Source organism: Hemitrygon akajei, chromosome 1, assembly GCF_048418815.1.
Source record: "Hemitrygon akajei chromosome 1, sHemAka1.3, whole genome shotgun sequence".
In the NCBI taxonomy this organism is placed as follows: domain Eukaryota; kingdom Metazoa; phylum Chordata; class Chondrichthyes; order Myliobatiformes; family Dasyatidae; genus Hemitrygon; species Hemitrygon akajei.
This window is the reverse complement of record NC_133124.1, coordinates 108,593,808-108,615,518: the sequence shown is the minus strand read 5'-3', so window position 1 is coordinate 108,615,518 and position 21,711 is coordinate 108,593,808. Positions and strand designations below refer to the sequence as shown.

The following is a 21,711-nucleotide window of genomic DNA, read 5'->3' as shown; positions in this document are numbered from 1 at the left end:
GTTTTTGATAGGATTATTCATGCATTGTATAATATGGAATGCACTAACATTGTTGTAGACAGTGAAACTCCAAATACCTTGCATGCTCAAATTTTTCATGCCAAACTAGCAAATTATTTTGGAGTTACTGGATGAAATTCCTATTAATAAAGCAACACACTTGTGATTTTTTAAAAACATGTACATAGTTTTATAATAAATTTTCCAGTCAACTGAGTAAGGTTAAAATTGCACATGAACTGGGTCACTTGTGAGTTCTCGAGGAGTATGTTGAATTGGACACAATGACTATCAGGTGAGCACAAGGATCAGTGCCCTGATCAGTCTTGGGGATAGCATGGGAACCATGACCTGACAAGCCAGATGCTGAACCACCTTGGAGTAATCAGATCATATATTATTAGAGCTTTGTTATATGTTTGATGCCTAATCTTAAAATTCAAAATCCTGATAATCTACAAATGAATTCAGATATTCAGATGATGGGGAATAAAATCAATCAAATCAGCCACTTCAGATATTCGAAGTAAGTCGAGAGCAAACGAGAGCAAAATTGTGACAGTATTCATGGGTCATTCAGAAATTGATGGTAGAGGGAGAAAAGCTGTTCCTAAAACATTGAGTGTGTGTTTTCAGGCTCTTGTATCTCCTCCCTGATAGTAGTAATGAGCATAGGGCATGTCTGGATGTTGAGGGTTCTTAATGATTGATAATCGTCTTCCTGAGGCACCACGTTTTGAAGATGTCCTCGAGGGTCGTGCCCAAGAGCCAGCTGAGTCAACAAACCTTGGCCTTTTTTTTTTATCCTTGTGCATTGGAGCTTCAGTACCAGGTCATGATGTAACCAGTCAGAATGCTCTCCACAGTACATTTGTAGAAATTTGCTGGAGTCTTTGATGACATACCAAATCTCCTGAATTCCTAATAAAGTGTAGCTGCTTTTATGCCATCTTTGTGACTGTATCACTATACATATTGGGTCCAGGATAGATCATCTGAGCTATTGAATCCTTGGAACTTGAAACTGTTCACCCTTTCCACTACTGACCCCTGATTTGTGTATGTCTTCCCAACTTCCCCTTTCGAGTTCATAATCAATCCTTGCTCTTACTGATGATGTGTGCAATATTGCTTAACCATCCGATCTATCTCAGTCCTATTCACCTCCTTGTCACCATCTGAGATTCTGCCAGCAACAGTTATGTCAATGGAGAATTTGTAGATGGTGGTGTGCCTAGCCACGCAGTCATCAGTTTAGAAAGGGTAGAGCAGTGGGCTAAGCATGCATTCTTGAGCCTGTGTTGATTGTCAGTGAGGAGAAGACATTACTTCTGATTTGTAGTGGCTGTATGTCAGTATAACTGTTGGCCTTTTTTGTGTCATTGTGCCTCATTCACTGTCTTTGGGAGGTACAGTTGAGTTTTCTCTCTGGGAAAAGGTGGCCAATTTTTCATGACTCACTATTTTAAAAGATTTAATCGTGCTGAGTGTTGATAGAGTATAGGACTGGTATCTGTGGTCAGTACAGTTTAATTGCATACTGCGTGATTTGTCTATGTTAATGAGTATTGTTGATAGTTGTAGCTTTTTTGTCTCGTGTTATGATTTGAGTTATGAAATTGTACACATGCTTTCAATTTATTTGGCTTATTGCATTCCCCGGTGTTTAAGTTTTGAGCATTTTCCTCAGGAAACAAAATACTCAGGTTTCAAAATTTGGATCAGTGAGTCATACTGCTGTTAGGCCTTTTGAAAGACATGATGGAATTTTTTTTATTTGTATATGGGATATGAGTTTTGATGGCAAGTTCAACGTATGGCAACAAACTCAATGCAATGAGCCACCTCCCTGAATCACTTCAGTTTTTCTGATGCTGGTCCTCCGTTAGTGTTGGTTAGCAAGTTCCAAGTTCTACTTCAGTGATGATGAATAGTGCTATATTTCCAGATGCTACTACCTGGATGTGAATTTATCTGTGGTGGATTTTGCTACCCTTGTCCTCAATCGGTAAGATGTTGCCTGTCAGAGTAACCCAGTGAGTAACTTTATTTACTTAGAGGAATGACAGTTAGATGTTGATTTATTTCCACTAGTGGGACAGTCTCAGTTGAGGGGACATAGTTTTGAGATAAGGAAGTGGTCATTTTAAATTAAAGCATAGACTAATTTCTTCTGGTGGGTAAATTTGCAAATGACCCTGAAATTTGTGGAATAGTTAAGAAAGTTGTCAAATGTTACAACAGGATATGGACCAACTGAGAAAACAGCCAGGTGGAATTTAGCTTGGGTCAGTGCAAAGAGTTGCATTTTGAGAAGGTAGACAGACAAGGGCATGTACAGTGAATGCAGAACCCTGGGGAATGTTAAACAGAAAGGCCCTGGGGTAAAAAGTACATTTTTTTTTAACTGGAGGAAAGGTAGACATGGTGGCTTTGAAAGCCATATGGTGTGCTTGCTTTCATCAGCTGAAGCATTAAATATTACATAGCATTGGGTATTACACTGGAAAGAGTATGAAGGAGATGTTGCCAGGACTGTGTTATGGAGAGAGGTTGAGCAGGTTTAGACTTGCTTTAATGGAGCATAGTGGAATTAGGGTGATTTTATAGAAGGTTTATAAAATTGTGATTGGCATAGATAGGGTCAATATGCAGTGTCTTCTTCCCAGGGTTGGAGAATCAAGTATTAAAGGGCATAAGTTTAAGGTGAAAGGGGGAAGATTTAACAAGAAACTGAGAGGCAAATTTTTAAACCCTGAGGGTAGTCAGCATATGGATTGAGTTGTTAGAGGAAGTGGGTAAGGCAGGTGCATTAACAACATTTAAAAGGCACTCAAGCAAGTACATGGATAGAAAAGGTATAGAGCAGGGGTTCCAAACCTGGGGTCCACAGACCTCTTGGTGAATGGTAGGGGATCATGGCATAAAAAAGCTTGGTAACCTCTGGCTTAGAGGGATATTGGCCAAATGTGGGCAAATTGGATTAGCTTGATAGGAATTTTGATTGGTGTGGAGCAGTATTTTGAAGGGCTCATTTCCATACTGTATGACTATAACTATTCATGTTACAGTGGTACAAAACGTTGGGCTGCACTTGGAGTATTGTGTGCATTTCTGCCCACCTCTCTAGAAGGATGTGAATAAGCAAGAGAGGGAGAGCTGCTTGGATCAGAAGGCATTGCTAGTACAGGTTGGAGATGCAAGGTTCTTTTGCCCCAGAGTGAAGAATGCTGATAGATATCTATAAAGTTATGAAAAACCTAGCTTGGATAGATAGCCAGTGGTAGGGTTATCTAAAGTGAGAGGGCATAGATTTAAAATGAGAATGAGGAGATTTAAAGGGGATCTGAGGGGTAAATTTTTCACACATTATCTGGTATTTGTAATGTGCTGCCAGAGGAGGTAGTGAAGGCAGGAACAATAACAAGATTTACAAGGCCCCATGACGGGTACTTGGATGACCAAGACGTGGAGGGATTATAGACTTAATGCAAGCAAGTGAAATTAGTATTGCGAGACATGCTGGTTGACATAGGCACAGTAAGCTGTAGGACCTATTTCCATGCTGTACAATTCCAGGGTGGGGAGTCTCTGCAATTCCCTATCACTTAAGATTGTGATGATTAGATCATTGGAGATATTTATGGGGAGGTAGATTAATGATTCAAATAATGAGGAATTGAGGGCTTTGTGCAATGGGCAGAAGGGAGGAATTTAGAAGTGGGGCCTATCAGCCATTTTCCAGGGGAATCTTGAAAGGTTAGGTGTCTGACATCTGTTCCTGTTTTGTTCTGTTATTTATTTAACCCAAAGGCTTTGCTACTTGAATGTGAGAGAGTAGGGTGAGATTGTACTTCATGTTGTTTGGACCATGTAATTGCAGAATTGCCTCTGATAAGCTATCCAGTGAATCAAATCAGTGAACTGGACTTGGACAGTTAGTACAATCTTTTCCTTTCACTTGAAAAGCTGAAATTATTTAAGCTTGTTGCTTTATTTGGGAAATAATGTAAAACTAGATGTCTATTTGCATAGTCCTAGTTCCTTATGCAAATGTGTGCAATTTCCTTGTTCCTCATACATTAATTGTTTAAAAGTATGCAGAATCTCCCAGCATATGCATTTCTCAGGGATGGGAACTGCAGTCAGTTCCATTGTTGGAGTACATGAATAAATCTTCCAAACTGCAATTAATAACATTTGAGCTAATTGAGGTTACACAAGCAATTTTTTTCATAGTACCTGGATAATGCAGTTCAGTATCTTGCTGCAATGGCCTTTATAATAAATATATATTTTTATTTTTAGATCTATTTTAAACAGAGGTTAAAATAAGCAATTGGTTCATTCTGTAGAAATCCTCATATTAATATTTGTTCACAGACACCGTCGCTTGGAGTGGAAATGGGCTGTGGAAAGGGCAGCGATTGTCAACCGCTGGACATGGTTGCAAGCTCAGGTGTCTGACCTAGAATACCGAATACGGCAGCAGACAGACATATACAGACAGATCCGTGCAAACAAGGTAAGTGCAGAGATTGATATTGGGCCTGAAGCTCTTTTCCCCCTTAAGTGTAAGACAATGCCATCTATTTGCACATCGTGCACTATTAATTCAAAATTTAGAAATGTTGTAGATCAAGGGGATATGTTGTTATTTTAGCAACGTTTTCCAGCTGGGATGTTTGTTTTGTTTTTTAATGACACTAATATTTTTGCACAGGAGAGGTGGTAATACATTATTACATTACTTTAAATATTGAACATCTCCAATTACATTCAACTGAGTGATTTTTGTGTCTACCAGAAAAAGTATTCAGATTTAGTAACAGATGAAAGTTCAGAACTATAAAAAGATAACATATTATCTTTAAGTTAAGTGTTTTCAGTTATTGCATCAAAGTAACTTTCTTGGGTATCAAAATGATCTTGGCCTTTTTCAGTGACATGGTTGCATTTTGATTGCCAAAGTAGAAATAACTTGAATAATTACAAACATCAGGGTGAATTTCTACAATGATTTTAATCCCCATCTCAGTTTTCTATGTTAATACAACTTGTCTTGATATTAAATCTTTGGTACTTGTAGAATAACATCTTTTCAAACTGAAATTTTAAGTTTCAGAACTGCCTTATCAAATGCCTCCCAATGTAAAAAAAATTAAAAATCACTTATTTCTGCTTACATAACATTCATGAAATTGCTGACCTTCACTAACTTTTGGTTTTACTACTACTTGACCGTATTTTCAAATATTTCCTTGGCCTAGTCCTATATCATCCCTCCAACTTAGTGGTGAATGTGTACCTTCTCTAGTTCTGCTGTTTTGGAATTGAACTTATTTGCCGTTGTGAATGTCTATAACTTTGAAATTCTGTTTATAAATCCCTTTTCACAGTGTCTGTTTCTCTGTTAAGGAATTCGTAAATATGTCGTCTTGATGTATAGGTGTATAGCTACCTTGATATATTATGACTTTAATTTTGACAAAATTGCTTTAAAAAAAGAGCCTTGTTAGTCTGGTAGAATTGAAATATGATTTTTGTTTCAAGAGCAATCATTCAGCCTTAGTACCCATGATACCAAGATTTTTCCATATTTAAATAATTTCCCATAATTAAGTTCATTTGTGCTTGATGTATATTGTGCAATGTCGTAGTTGCATTTAATCTCTATTTACATGATCCTTTCAAACTGGCCAGTAAGTCTGTAAACTGTAAGTTACTATATTTGTCAATTTTCTTGTATTTAGCCAGCTACCTTTTGAACATATTGTTGAATCAACATATTGTTTCAACATATTGTTGAACAATTTTTGTTCCTGATGAAGCATTCCAAGCAAGAACCACTTTCTGTGTGACAAAGTATCTTCTCATGTCTGTTTAGTACCCTGCCAGACAAATGTGATTGGCATGCTTCATTTTCTTCTGTCCTACTTTTCACACCAGAGCTGAAATTATTGCTTATAGCTTTAATACAAAGAAAAGGCCTTGTCCTGCAGGAATGCCTTGGATCCTGTTTGCTCTAGAGTTTTGCCTCATGGCTAAAACTCTAAAGCATTAGCTGATTGGCGGGAGACAAACAGTGGAAATAAAGGGAGCCTTTTCTGATTAGCTGCCCGTGACAAGTGTTCTGTATGGGTTGGTGTTGGGATTGTTTCTTTTTACCTTGCATGTCAATGATTTGGATGGCAGAATTGATGTCTTTGTGGCCAAGCTTATGGACAATACCAAGATGGGTGGAGAGGCAGGTAGTGCTGAGAAAAAAGGGGAAGCTGCAGAAGGTCTTGAACAAATCAGAAGAATGAGCAAAGAAGTGGTAGCTGGAATACAACGTTGGGAAGTCTATGGTTATGCACTTTAGTAGAAGAAATAGAAGCAAATACTATTTTCTAAATGGAGAGAAAATCCAAAAATCTGAGGTACAATGGGACTTGGCAGTCCTCATGCAGGATTCCCTAAGGTTAACTTGCAGGTTGAGTTGGTGGTGAGAAACATAAATGCAATGTTAGCATTTGTTTTGAGGGGACTAGAATATGAAAATAAGGATGTAATGTGGCTTTATAAGGCACTGGTGAGGCTTCATTGGAAGTATTGTTAGTAAATTTTGGTCCCTTTTTAGGAAAGGATATGCTGACATTGGAGAGGGTTCAAAGCAGGTTAATGAAAATGATTCCAGTAATGAAAGACTTGTCATATGAGGAACATTTAATGGTGTTACATTTTATAACTTAAAAACATTAAACTAATTGAAAAGAAAACAAGAGTTGGGAGATGGGTCTTGTACTTTTTTTAAAAACTTTAAATGAGGTGCATACCTATCACATCATCACATATGCAATTCATTTATTTTTACATATAACCATAATGAATTATATTAACAACAAAGAATGCTTTATGAAACAATATTATTTACAAGATTACTCAAATATTATTTAAATATTAAATACACAATGCCATCCCTACGTAGCTATAGATTACAACTCAATGTAGAATGCATTTCAGCTTGCTTGCATAATAGACAATATGATACAACTATTATATAGACTTCTGCAGCAAGGTAAATTTTAAATAGTTCCATTCATACCTGAAGATTTAACTACTGTAAAATATTTCTTATACCAGTGGGATAATGTACTTTCTGGTGAGGGAGGTCACTCTGCTTGGCAGGTGAGACTTGTGGCTGTGAATGCAATCTCAGGCTACATCCACACTACACCGGATAAATCTATATCTGAAGTTTTTTGCCTTCATTTTTACCCTCCATCCACACTAAAACGGCGTTTTCGTCCCTCTATGCCGGAGCTTTTCAGAAATGCTTTCCAAAGTGTGTATTTTTGAAAACGCCGCTTGGGCAGATCAGTGTGCTTTATCAATGCAACGGAGTTCGTCAGTTTTTCAATGTTTGTCATCAGCCGGGTCATACTGTCCCTGTCGGTTGCCTCCATACGCTTCAGTTATTGTTTTTTCTTACTTTTAAGTCCTCCTGTGCAAGAAGCAACAGCTGCCCGTCGTTAAGTTTTTCTAGTCTGTAACTGAACAAACGTGCAGCAAATCTTTCACAGTGAGATTCAGCATCAAACATGTCGCTTGTTTTCGGTAGATGTGTCCTGCGCATGCGTAGTAGGAGGAGATTCGCCAAAATCTCCATTTCAATGTGGATGGAGATATTTTCAAAAACGCATAGTGTGGACTCCCTTTCCTTTTGATTCTGCTTAAGACACCTAAAGTATTCTGCAATCAACAATGAATTCTGTTCTAGATGTTCCTGCATTACTTTTAATATATCAGCAAAGCTCGTTTCAGCTGGTTTGGTTAGAGCAGTTAAACTTTGAAGCAAACTGTCTGCCTTTAAACCCAATACACTTAGCAAAGTTGGTGCTCATTTCTCATTGCTATTTAATTTGCTTCAAAATACTGTTCAATTAGCTCAGTATATATGTGCCAGTTACCAGTTGAGAATTCAAACATGATTAACTTTCCAACATAGCCAGCCATTTCAGTTGATTTTTTATGATTATTTTCACCTCATCTTCACTGCTCATGAACCCATAAGTTCTTCTATTTTTCTGCCTTTTTAAAAAAACTTGATCTTTTTTTAAAAACTGGACTGATCTTTGCTGCACTTTAAAAAAAAAAATGCTCTAATGTCTCGCTGCACTACAACAGGTTGGTAGCAGTCTTGGGCTTAAAAATACCTTGTCGCTACTGTTGTTTTGTAACTTCAAAACATTAAACTGATTAGAAGAAAAACAAGAGAGCCAAAGATACTGTATATTCTGGAGTATAAGGTGACCCCCCCCCCCCCCCCCCCCCATTTTCAAGGTTAAAAAAAGTGATTTTTTTCATGTTGCCTTTGTATAAGCTGACCCCTTTTGTAGAGGTTTTTGATTTAACCAGAAAAGATCATAAGATCTCACATGCTGGTACTCAGCTTTGCCTGATCTGGACCCTGAAAATTTTGTGAACCAGTACCTGCTAAGAAAACAGGCCTACACATTGAAGAGTGTTAGAGGTGAATTCTTAATAAGTAAATCAGGGAGAGAAATTTTGGATTAGGTTTCCAATGGAAAAGAATCCACTGAAATGTAACCCGAGTGAAACCATTTAGCGCCCATCGTAATCTTGTTAAAACATAACACTGGGTGGCGGGATCAGTCCGTGTACTCGGTATTGAGTTTGCGACCACCATGTACAAAAGATTAAAACGAATGCAATGTGATGCTGGCTTCAAGCTGAAGGTTGTTGATTTTGCTAAAGGAACGAATAATTCTGCAGCTGCTTAAAAAGTTTAGTGTAAATGAGAGAGTAAGAGAGTGGAGAAAGGCAGAGGACACGCTGAGGGAAATGCCAAAGACGAAATGTGCAAACCGTGGGAAAACATGCCAGTGGCCAGAACTGGAAGAAAAAGTTTTAGAGTGAGTGAATCACCAGCGATCGTCTGGATACATTGTTACCAGAGAAATGATTTGAGTTCAAGCGTTGAAATGGGACGAAGAACACCGTGAGGTCAGCAAAAGTTTCAAAGCTACATGAAGTTGGTGCACCCGATTTATGAATAGATGTGATCTTGTGTTGAGACAAAAAACAAAGATTGCTCAGAAAATTCCCGCGGGGTGTTGTTAACCTTCAAGAACGCTGCTGGATGGACAAAGCGGGTTGCTTGAAGTGGGTTAAAGAGTTGTGGCGTCAACGTCCCGAAAGTGTCGGAAGGAAAAGTCGCGACTTGTCTGGGGCCTGTTCAAAGCGTACTTGTCAGGTGAGACAAAAGCATCATTGAAAGCTGAAAATATGGACATTGCAGTCATCCCCGGTGGTTTGATGTCCATGCTCTAGCCACTAGATGTGAGTTTAAACAAACCAAAGAATTCATGCGACAGTCATGTCGACAGTGGAACCAGTTTGACTCAAAAACAGCCAATAAATACGACCTGTCTTCCGTGTATTCGTTTTTCCAAAGTTGGCACCTTCTGTATAAGCCGACCCTCTAATTTCAGGACCAAAATTTAGAGCCAAATTCTCGGCTTATACACCAGAATTTACGGTAACACTTTTTTTTAATACATTTTTTAATTAGTTTTTCAAAACACTTTACAAAATTAAAAACCCCAAATCCCAATGAGGAGCATTAATACAGTGCAAGATTAAGCATACAATAACAATATGCTACAAAGGAAGAGAATTTAACAAAAAAGCACCTAAATTAAAGACAAGTGAGCTTAGTGTCCTCCCCAAGCCCCACAACACAAGAAAAAAACAACAACAACTCCAGACCAACCACCACACAGTATAAAGAGTATAAGTCTGGACAGTCAAACTCCCAGACTGTGAATACACTTAGCAACAGAGGATAATAATGCCTACTACCAGAAAAAAAAAGGGAGCTGAAAGCAAGGGACCGAAAAGAAGAGGAAAAAAAAGGAAAAAAAAACCCTAGTCAAGAGGAAGGTTATGAAAGTACTTGATAAAAGGTCCCCAGACCTTATGGAACTTTAGATCAGAATTAGGAAATGAATAATGAATTTTTTCGAGGTCCAAGCAGGCCATAATGTCGTTAAGCCATTGCGCATGAATGGGCGGGGCAACATCTCTCCATCTAAGGAGGATCAAGCGTCTCGCCAGGAGAGAGGCAAAGGATAGTATTTGGCATTTGGTCGGACCCAGACATAAATCTGTCTCGCCCCAAAAACCGAACAGAGCAATTAAGGGGTTAGGTTCTAGGTGCTGATTCAGAATACCCGATAGTGTAGTGAAGACATCTTTCCAGAATTTCTCCAAGCTAGGACAGCACCAGTACATATGGATGAAAGAGGCCATGCCCCTCTTGCATTTATCACAGAGCGGACTAATGCCAGGGTAGAATCGAGATAGTTTAGATTTAGACATATGGGCTCTATGAACAATCTTAAACTGTAAAAGGCAATGGCGAGCACAAAGGGAGGTTGAGTTAACCGATTTGAGAACTGAGTCCCAGCTCTCCTCGGATAAGGAGATATTTAAATCCTGCTCCCAGACCATTTTAATTTTATCCACAGGGGCCCGTCGTAAGGCTGCTAGTTTATCTAGGATAATTGATATTAAACCTTTACCTAGTGGATTAATGGAAAGAAATAGGTCCATAGCATTTTTCGCAGGCATTTCAGGAAAGTTAGGAATTAAAGGAGCAGTAAAGTGTCGGATTTGGAGATATCTGAAAAAGTGAGCGTTAGGCAGGTTGAACTTAACAGAGATCTGCTGAAAAGAAGCGAAGCGATTATCAATGAAGAGATCTTCAAAATGTCTAATGCCCTTCCTGTACCAAACATGGAATGCTGAATCGTACGTAGTAGGTAAAAAAAAAAGGTGATTATGTGCGACAGGGCTAGAAACGGAAAACCCCTGGAAACCATAGCATTTCCTGAACTGAGCCCATATACGCAAAGTGTGTCTAACCAGAGGATTAGCTATTGATCTGGGCAGACTGCTAGGGAGTGCAGAGCCAAGAAGTGCAGATATAGATAATTCTTTAGTGGAGCTCAACTCCATTGCCACCCAGTTAGGGCACTCGGGTTGACCGTGGAAGAAAGACAAGAAGGCAGCACAACGTATATTAGCTGCCCAGTAATATAAGCGAAAGTTAGGTAAAGCCATGCCACCCTCTTTTTTAGATTTTTGGAGGTGGATTTTATTAATTCTAGAGCACTTATTCTGCCACAGATATGACAAAATAATAGAGTCTAAGGAATCAAAAAAAGATACAGGAATAAAAATTGGGATAGATTGAAATAAGTATAAAAATTTGGGGAGAACATACACTTTAACAACATTAATACGACCTACCAAGGACATAGATAGAGGTGACCATTGTACCAGACTCTGTTTTATAGCATATGAAAGATTGACAAAGTTTTTACGAAAGAGATCTTTAAACTTCCTTGTGACTGTAATTCCAAGATAAGTAAATTGATTATGGACTACTGTAAAAGGGAGATCACGAAATATTAGTTCTTGTGCTTCTTTATTAATTGGAAAAAGTTCACTCTTATGTAAGTTGAGTTTATAGCCAGAGATCTGGCTAAACTGGTCAAGAAGTGAAAACATTAGAGGTAAGGATGTAGACGGATTTGAGAGAAAGAGTAATAAGTCATCAGCATAGAGAGAAACTTTATGCTCAACACCCCCTCTCCAAATCCCGGTCAATTCAGGACAATTTCGAAATACTATCGCCAGAGGGTCTATAGCCAAATCAAAGAGAAAGGGACTTAAGGGGCATCCCTGATGGGTGCTACGTTTGAGATTAAATACTTGGGATTTCTGAAAATTAGTTAGAATAGAAGCAGTAGGACACAGGTACAGCAATTGGATCCAAGAGATGAAACTTTGGCCGAGGTCAAATTTTTCTAAGACTGCAAAAAGGTAGTTCCACTCTATACGATCAAATGCTTTCTCCGCATCAAGGGAGATAACACATTCAGGAGTCTCAGTTGGAACTGAGTATAAAATATTAAATAGATGCCGAATGTTAAAAAAAGGGAGACGGTTTTTAATAAAGCCTGTTTGGTCATCGGAGATAATGGAGGGAATAACGGTTTCTAATCTATGAGCCAACACTTTAGCTAAGATCTTTACATCAACATTGAGCAGAGAGATCGGCCTGTACGAGGAACACTCTGTTGGGTCTTTGCCCTTTTTTAAAAGAAGAATAATAGATGCCTCATTGAAAGAGGGTGGCAATTTGCCATAATTAAACGAGCCAGATAATACTGAAAGTAACTGAGGAGAAAGAAGTGAAGAGAATGATTTATAAAATTCCACAGGGAACCCATCAGGTCCAGGGGATTTCTCTGAGGACAGTGCAGAAATTGCAAAAGATATTTCTTCTGGTGATATAGGCGCATTGAGTTTGGCTTTGAAATCAGATGAAAGTGAGGGGATATTCAGATTCTGTAAAAATTGATCCACAGAGATATTGTCATTCAGAGAGTCAGAGGAATAAAGCCGAGAATAAAAAATTTTAAATGCATCATCAATTTCTAAATGATCCGATGTAAAGTCTCCGTTCTCCTTCCGGATCTTTGTAATATGTTGTTTGGCTTTGGAACGCCTCAGCTGATTGGCTAGGAATTTACCAGACTTATCCCCATGAATGTAAAAGCGACTCTTGCTTTCGAGAAGTTGGCGTTCGACAGGTTGAGTGGACAGAAGGTTAAATTTAGTTTGGAGTTCAACGCGCTTCTTGTATAATTCAGGGTTCTTAGTTTGGGCATATATTTGATCCAAATCTTTAATCTGGTTAATGAGGTCTGCCTGATCTGCACGGGATCTTCTATTGAGATTTGCTGTGTAAGAGATTATTTGACCCCTCAGATATGCTTTCATGGCATCCCACACAATCTGGGATGGCACTTCAGGTGATGTATTAGTGTTAAAATAAAAGGTTATCTGATCCTTAATAAATTTGACGAAATCATCATCCGATAATAAAGTTGAATCGAACCGCCAGTGTTTATTCATCTGAGGGAGACCAGGAAAGTTCAGAGAGAGGGTAATTGGGGCATGGTCAGAAATCAGTATACTCTGATAGTCACAAGAGTGGGCAAATGGGATAAGTTGGTTATCGAGTAAGAAATAGTCAATTCTAGTGAAGGTATGGTGAACATGTGAGAAAAAAGAATAATCTCTCTCCGTAGGATGGAGGAAACGCCATATATCAGAGATACCAAAATTAGAGAGAAACGATTGAATAGCTAAGGCAGATTTAGTAGGTGATCTGGTAACAGAGGACGATCGGTCCAGTTTAAGATCTAACCAACAGTTGAAGTCACCACCCAGTATAAGAGAGTATGAGTTTAATTCTGGTAGTGAGGGGAAAAACCGTTCAAAAAAGTTAACATAATCAAAGTTGGGGGCATACAGGTTTGCTAGTGCAACTCTAGTGTTATATAGTTTACCAGAAACAATAATAAAACGGCCATTTGTATCAGATATTTTATTATGGAGTTCAAAAGGAATATTTGAGTTAATAAGAATGGAAACTCCCCTAGCTTTAGCCGCAAAGGATGAATGAAAATGCTGACCCGCCCACTTTGACAGAAGCCGGGAGTTATCAAAACAACGAATATGAGTTTCTTGGAGGAAAGCAATGTCAGCTTTGAGTTGTTTGATATGTGAGAATACCTTCCTCCTTTTAACAGGGTGGTTCAATCCCTTTACATTCCAGCTCACGAATTTAAGTGCACTAGCCATTATCAATTACTAATGCATAAAAGGCAGCAGGCATATAAAAAGTCAAGCAGTACAATAGCAGTCTGGGAGCAGAGATGTAAACATAGATTCGTAAGGTCAAAATATAAACATGTCCTGAGCAATAAAGAGATGTTGGAACTGGAAAATCCACCCCACCCGCACAACCCAAAACTAGACGGCTACCAAAACAAGTAGCTAGCTCTACCAAAAAAATTAACCCAAATACAACTTCCAGATCTGTGTCATTAACAACAGTTCCGTATAAACACTATAGCAAATAGTAACTAGTTTATGCACTAGAAAACATAACTTTAGAACATTAGAACACCTTCTGCAGAAATATAAAACTTAATACAGAGAAAATCGGAAGAAAACCAAAACTAACCTACCCGCGAAAAATTATAGAAGAATAAAGTAAGAGAAAGGGGAAAAAAGGTAAGAAAGAAAAAGAAAAAAGAAGAGGAAGGGGAAAATTATAAATTCAAGATGAGTATTTATCAACCATTTACTGAGAAGGGAGAAAAAATTCAGAGATTAGAAAAAAGGGGTGAAGAAAAGAAAAAAAAGATAAAATAAATAAATATTTAAAACAAAGGAAAAATAAATCAGCAATTGAACTGTGAACCGACAAACAGGGAGGCCTTCACTAAAGACTTCGAACCTCCAAAACAAGTTATAGTTAGTTGTAGAACTCTGTAGGTAAAGTTATACAAGAATAAAAATAGATTACACACACACCAAATCCCGGGAGAGATTGTCAACAGCCCTTAAAGTTTCAATGAATAATGTCTGAGTGATTCAAGTGAATTCCGAGTCCAGAAAAAGTAATTTTACTACGAGGAGTACTTATCCACCATTTTAGGAGGTCCGACCAGATTCTGAAGATGACTGGATAGCCGGAAGACTTGCCACAAACGCTTCAGCTTCCTTCGCTGATTTGAACCACTTGTATTTCCTGGTATTAAGCTTGATTCGTAGATCGGCAGGGTTACGAAGAGAAGGTTTGAAACCACGATCAAAAAGCACTTTCATTGCGCCTTTAAACTCAGCGCGCATCTTTAAGGTCTGGGGTGCAAAATCTTCCACAAAGCGAATGGTTGTATCCTGGAAAGGAAAAGACCCCCTGTGACGCGCCTCTACAATCAGACTGTGTTTTACCTGGTATTGATGGAAACACAAGATTACTGGTCGCGGGCGGGAGCCCAGAATTTCGGGGGGAACGTAAACTCTGTGTGCCCGTTTGAGCTCGGGCGGCTTCGGAAGCAAATCTTTCCCGAATAACTCACAGAGACACTCGGCGAAAAACTTCACGGTTGATCCCTTTTCGGTCGCCTCTGGCAATCCAAGAATTCTGATATTACAGCGTCTGCTGCGATTTTCGAGATCCACCATTTTGGAAAGAAGTTTGTTAGATTTTTCCTCTAAGCTGGAACAAAGAGTCTCCAAGTATCGAACACGACTTTCTAAATCTTCAGAAGTCGAATCGATGCGATATAAGTGTTCAGCATGTTTGTCCACTTTATTGTTGATCCGATCCAGTTTGTCTTCTAACTGTTTGAAAGCGGTTTTAAATTTCTTTAAGATTTCGTCTCGGAGCTTTCCGAGCGCAACCAGCGTCTCGTCCGACGGGGTCATAGCTTCTTTTCTCCCGGATTTAGAACTCTTGCTAGACATTGTAAGTTAGATATATTCACAGGCAAGTAAGAGATACCGAAATAATTCCTAACTAAGGTTTAAAAAATGGAGACATTTAGTGCAAAGATAGCAACAGTAACGGAACAAAAGTTCGGAGCAGCTAAACAATCGCCATCTTACCGGAAGTCCCTACGGTAACACTTTTAAGTGAGGTGTGCACCTATCACATGATAGCATTATTATATATGCAATTAACATTTTTACATGTAATCATACTGAATAATATATATTGTTTCATTAAGCAGTTAGGTAGTTCCTGCATTGTGGGCCAGAGATGATGTGAATGGCAGCAAATCTCCCAGTCACATTGTCGGGTAGTTTGCAAATTGTTGTATTTCCATGTGGCTGCTGGCCTTTTATTTATTGGAAATTGTGCTGTTGAAGACAACTTGATAATTTTCTAAGGCGCATACTTCAACTATTACAGAAGTAAAAAGTACAATGGATGCAAGTAGAACAGCCTGCTTTTTCCTGAACATTGTTTTGCTTGCCATTTTGTGCAAAGACCAATTATTTATATAGGACAGGCATTGTGTTGTGCTTTGCAGATGTCTTGAAAAGTTGGGTAACGCCTTATGCTTGGACTCTAAAGTGTTCCTTGTGATAAGTTTTACGCTACTGGTCAAGTTTCTACTCAGTGCCACGGATATTGACACTGTGATATCTGGTGATGGTAATACCAGTGAATGGTAAAGGAAGGAGATTCAAAGCTCTTATCATAAGACTATAAGACACAGGAGCAGAATCAGGCCATTCAGTCAATTGCGTCTGCTCTGTCATTTGATCATGGCTGATTCATTTTCCTCTCAGCCCCGTCATTTTGCCTTCTTCCCATAACCTTTCACACCCTGACTTCAAGACCTGTCAACCTTCACCTTAAACACACCTTCAATGCCACCCATGGCAACAAATTTTGCGGATTCACCACCCTCTGGCTAAAGAAATCCCATCTCATCTAAATGAATGTCCTGTATTCTGAGGTTCTGCTCTCTGGTGCTAGACTCCCTCAGTATAGGAAACATCCTCTCTATATCCACTCTATCTAGGCCTTTCAACATTCGATTGGTTTCAATGAATCTCTCCCCCCCCCCCCTTTAATTCTTCTGAGTACAGGCTCAGTGACATCTGTGGAGTATTTAATATTTCAGTAATATCTGAGTAATCTTGTAAATATGGTGTTTCATTTAGCAATGAAATATAAAAGCCAGCAGGCACATGGGAATGCAACCACCTGCAAAGTACCTGACAATGTGACTGGGAGGCGTGCTGCCATTCCCTTCATTTCTGACCCACAATTCAAGAACTACCTAACTGACAATAGAGATGCAGTCACTGCAAATGTCAAAGGTGATGAGCAGCATTTTCTGGAACAACTAGGGGTAGGTTTTAAATGCCACCTTTTCAGCTATGTAACATGTCTAGACTTCGGTTTCTTTTTCTTCTCTGCATTCTTTGCTCTAGCTGTTTTAATATTCTGTTTGGAATGCAAGTAATCAGTCCTGTTGGTGTTTCCAAAAGTCCCTTCTTCCCATTAAAAAAAAGGCTTTTACAGTGTAAGACTAGTACAGGACAGTCACCCTTTGTGATTCTCTTAGCCATTTGACAGAGGCTGAGTCTTTAGCTTGGATTTAGCAGTCATGGAAAGACTGCAAAATAAACTTAGTTTGTAGTAGTTCTCCCAGTGGGAGTGTGGAAATAGATGGAGAATTATCAAAGTGAGGCTCAACCCCCAACCCATAGCAACAAACATTCAAGGGAAGTATTTACAGTACTGTTGAGCTCCAGTAGTAGCTGTCAGCTGTCTCATATGTGGATAGCTCATCTGGTTAGGGGTGTTGTTTGGCTGGCTGTCAGTGAACTGCCAGAAGGAGGGAAAGGGAAGAGGTCAGAATCTAAAAGGATTATCATTTAAATAGGGAATTGAGAATTTCTCTTTGGAGGGTTGTGAGTATGAATGGGGGGCAGTGAATAGAGCAAGTCTCATTGTGTGTAAGTGTCACTGAAAGATTGAGAGAGCGAGATCTGTGTGAGAACTGGAAATTTTGAAAAGAGCAAGTCTTGTTAATGAGTTTCAATGGGGCCAATAAAAAGAAGTTAAGCTTAAGTAGAGCGGTCATTGTTGGAATGGACAGTATTAGAGTGGAGACAAAGATGCATTTTGGGTATGTTTCTTTCTCTTTATCATTGTTTGAGAGTTTCACTTGCATGAATTGGGACTTGGATCAAAGATGGGAGAACTGAAAAGAGGTGAGTTTCACTTGAGAGCTTCACTTACAGGAACTTCCAGAGTAAAGTCAGCTAATTTTTAATAGGTGATTGGCTAATTAGCTAAATATTAGCAGCCAGTAATAAGAAGCTGGGGCAACTAGCCATCTTGAGAGGGGCTGTTTTCTAGTCAAAATGCTGCAGGTTGTTAAAGTGTGGGCTTTGGTGTAAAGGGAAAACAACTCTAGTTAAAGTATCCTTTTTTCTCTCAAAGCTCTTTTAGACAATGACAGGTGAGCTGAGACTGATGGCATGCTCTTTTGCAATGTGGGAACTCGGGGATGCTGTCAGAGAGGCTCCTTATAGATCACATAATGGCCCTAGAGCTGCGTATGGATTCACTTTGGTGTAGATACTACATTCAGTGAGGTGGTCACACCACAATTTTAGGGAGAGGGTGACCAACAGGCAGAGCAGTAGCAGGAAGATAGTGTTAGGAGATCCTTGTGATCATCTCCCTTTGAAACAGATTTACTGCTTTGAATACTGTTGGGGTGATGGCTTATCAGGGAAGGTGGCAGTAGGGAAAGATACCATGGTGAGGGAAATGGACAGGAGCTTCTGTAGCCACAAATGGGGTTTCTGGATTGATGTGTTGACTCCCAAGTACAAGGGTCAAGGATATCTCAGAGCAGCTGCAGGGCATTTACAGTCTTCAATAGGGGATGATTATGAAGACCTTCCCAAACGTTGACATGAAAATGGTGATAATAATCGATTAGTTCTTTATGACTAAATCCCTGTGCAGACTGGGATCAATCAAGTTCTCTGCTATTGCACTACCCCTCTTAATCTTCCTTGTGCATTCTTGCATGTTGGCTCTAATATGGTTCCCTCTCAAGGCTGTTAATCTGCATTTTGAGTCTGAAAATTGTCAACCTTTGCAACATCAGAATCAGAATTACTCCAACTTTAAGTAATTGTCTCTGTACTACTCCGAAGTGTCCTTGTAGCTACACTCCAATCCAGACAAGTCCTAGTTAACCTCTTTCCACATCCTCCCTGTAATGCACCAACCAAAACTATACAATTCTCCCAAGTGTGGTCTAACAAAAGTTGTATATAGCTGCAACTTGGTTTTCCTACTTTTATACTTCAATGCATCCACTGATATAAAGACAAATATGCTGAACATCATCTGTATCATGCTGTGTACTTGTGTTACTGCTTTTTCAGGGAGCTAAAGATTTGCACCCCAAGATCACTCTGTACATCATTGCTTAAAAAGTGCAACACCTGCATGCTGCACTAATTATTGAAGTTGGGATGGTGTTGATGCTAAAATTTGAGCAATATGATCATGTTTTCTGTTTTTACTATAAATTATTTCCACTCTTAATTAGAAGTTTATTGGAGGCAAGGTGTGACATTCTAGCAAGAAAGTTTGTAAAAATTTATCAGGACAATAATTTATTATTTTTTGCACTAATCTTCACTAAAATGGCTTTGCAGTTATGTTTACTTGGATCTGGGCTCGTATACAATTGTGAAGCAAACATAAGGTGGAGCCATATTTCATAAGGCAACTGAATTTGAAGGTGCAGTCAATTCTGATTACAGTCAAGGGCTTTGGGAACAAAAAGGGCCTTGTGTAATGGTTAGCGCTGCTCTGTGCCGCCTTCATGATACTGCTGTGCAATGTAGACCACGTCCATTAAGTGTCTCCACGGATAGTACCATGAAGTGTACAAAAGTATGTTTTAGTTGCTTTTGGCCTTTAGGGATGGTTTTGGGAACAGGAGAGTTAGGGGAGAGTGTTTGAGGACAGAAATGCACTGGAGTCAGAAGTCAAACCGAAGTCTAGGCCTCCTGTCTGCACTTGAAGGCCAGCAACGTGGACATGTGACAGAAGGACTGTGGTTGGATGTTGGTCTTCAGGTCACTGAGGGTGAGGCTGGTGGCCCCTCTCCAGCCCAATGAGTCATTGGCGAGTTCTGGGATTGGTGTTCTGTATTGGCAGGAGACATGAGAGGCGGTGACCTGCTGTGGTAAACTACATATACCTGTCTGGACACGCCCCTCTGCTGATTGCTCCTGTGGCTCCTCCCACAGACCCCTGTATAAAGGTGATTGGAGGCACTGCTCCTCCCTCAGTCTCCAGGATATTGTGTGGTGGTCTCTTGCTGCTAATAAAAGCCTATTGTTCGCCTCCCGTCTACGAGAGTTATTGATGGTGCATCACCTGCCAAGAATGAGAATCGGTGTGTCCAGAGTTCGAGGACTGGAGCACGGGTCCTCATTCATTATCATCAGAGAGGCCTGAGGTTGATACCAAAGATGTAAGCTCGAACATTGGTCTGAAGTCTGTAAGTTGAAGCCTGATGGCTGGAGCCCTGAGTCTGCGAACCCACTGAGACAGTTGCCTTTGTGGTACTGTGCATCCACATCTACTGGAGATGACCAATTCTGAGTTTGGAGGAATGTCTGTGTGTGGGAGGAGTGGGACTTATTTTTGTGCTTGTTATATCCTATTTTGTGTTGTTCTGCCGAGCAGTGTGGGCAAACCTTATTGGCACCAGAATACATGGCAATACTTGAGAGTTATCCCCAGCCCCCTATCCTCATTATATACGTCGGATACATTCCTTGCAGTCGATGCATAATGTGGAAACGCATAATGTGAATAATTATTTAAATGGAAAAAATAGGGATGTGTTCCAGAGGGCTTCCTGGGTATGTTTTATCTGTAATTTATTCATATTCTCATACCAATACAACACAAAAGCAGTACCACAAAGGCAACATTCATATTATATTTCATCAATTTAAGGTAATCAATGTAATAAATCATAGAAAGTTAACATTATACAGTATACAGTTATACAGTACTCACCAACAGTGGCAGGTGTGTTTGCTCCGAGAGATGAGTGGGTGTTGTGGTGTCGGGATTATATCAAGCACAGCAAGGGGGGAAGGAAGACTCACGAAACTCTTAGAACTCCCGGCAGCAGGAGATGACACCAGTTTGAATAAAGTGATGAGGGTTTTTTGCTTGGCAGCATTTTGTTTTTCAACATAAATTGGCTTGTAGGGAAGAAGGGTTAACAGCAGGGAACGACTGAAATGCTGATTCTGTTCTAAACTTGGGTCGATGTCCATCGCCATTTGTGCCAAGTGTTCGACTTCCACCATTCCCTCACCATTGGTAAACTCCTGGGATTTTCAAAATCGTCTGTTGCTGGCAGCATCTGAAAGATAGTTTGCCGTAAATACGCCTTGAATATGGATCACACCTTGGTCGAGTGGTTGCATCAGCGGTGCTGTGTTAGGCGGCAGGAAATGCACTGTTATGTTAGGATGAATGCTGTCCAAATGTTTAGGGTGGGCTGACGCATTGTCAAGCAACAAAAGAACTTTAAAGGCAAGATCCTGTTCCCGGCAGTAGCATCCCAGAGCTGTGTTTGTTACCTTCAGCTGATGCCGCGCTGTTTATAATTTCCAACTTTTTTTTCAAGTGTTAAAGTGGTTCTCTGCCACTCGGCTGATGGCCCAGGACATGACGTCGGAGTGCCTTAGGAAGCATAGTTAAATATTTCAAGCACAAAATCACTGTACCGTAGTTAAAACCAACGAAAGTTTAAGAGTACAAGATTGCTTATCCACACCTTGCCAAAACCAACGAGACTGGCAGGAGTGAGATTGTGAGGCATGCGCAGGTGACTTGTATTAGCAAAAAAGCAGTGCTCCTCTCATAACTGTGAGTTTTGGACGCATATAAGGAGATGTTGGTAGAAGTAGGTTCCTCATATAATTGTGAATCTGCATAGTCGGAAGATGCATATAATGAGGATAGGGTGTAGTTAAATGTGTTGGTTGATAATGCAAATGTGATAAATGCATTTAATCTAAACTTGGGCTGGTGCTTGTTGGCCATTGTGTGGGGGTGTTTGGGGAGGGGTGTGTGTTGCCTTTGCAAGAACATTACTTTTACCTAGCCATTTGCTTGATTAATACAAGTGTCTAATCAGCCAATCGTGTCAGCAATTGAATGAATAAAAGCAGACATGATCAGAAAGTTCAGTTTTT

The 21,711-nt window shown here is 39.6% G+C and overlaps 1 protein-coding gene across 2 annotated transcripts in view; it reads left to right on the top strand.

Moving 5' to 3' along the window:
• LOC140729601 (KAT8 regulatory NSL complex subunit 1-like) overlaps positions 1–21,711 on the top strand; it is a 147,403-nt gene that overhangs the window by 96,987 nt on the left and 28,705 nt on the right. For both annotated transcript variants that reach the window (XM_073049563.1, XM_073049555.1), the window contains exon 2: positions 4,384–4,525. In XM_073049563.1, the coding sequence (XP_072905664.1) occupies positions 4,384–4,525 (142 nt within the window). The remainder of the gene's footprint in view (positions 1–4,383; positions 4,526–21,711) is intronic.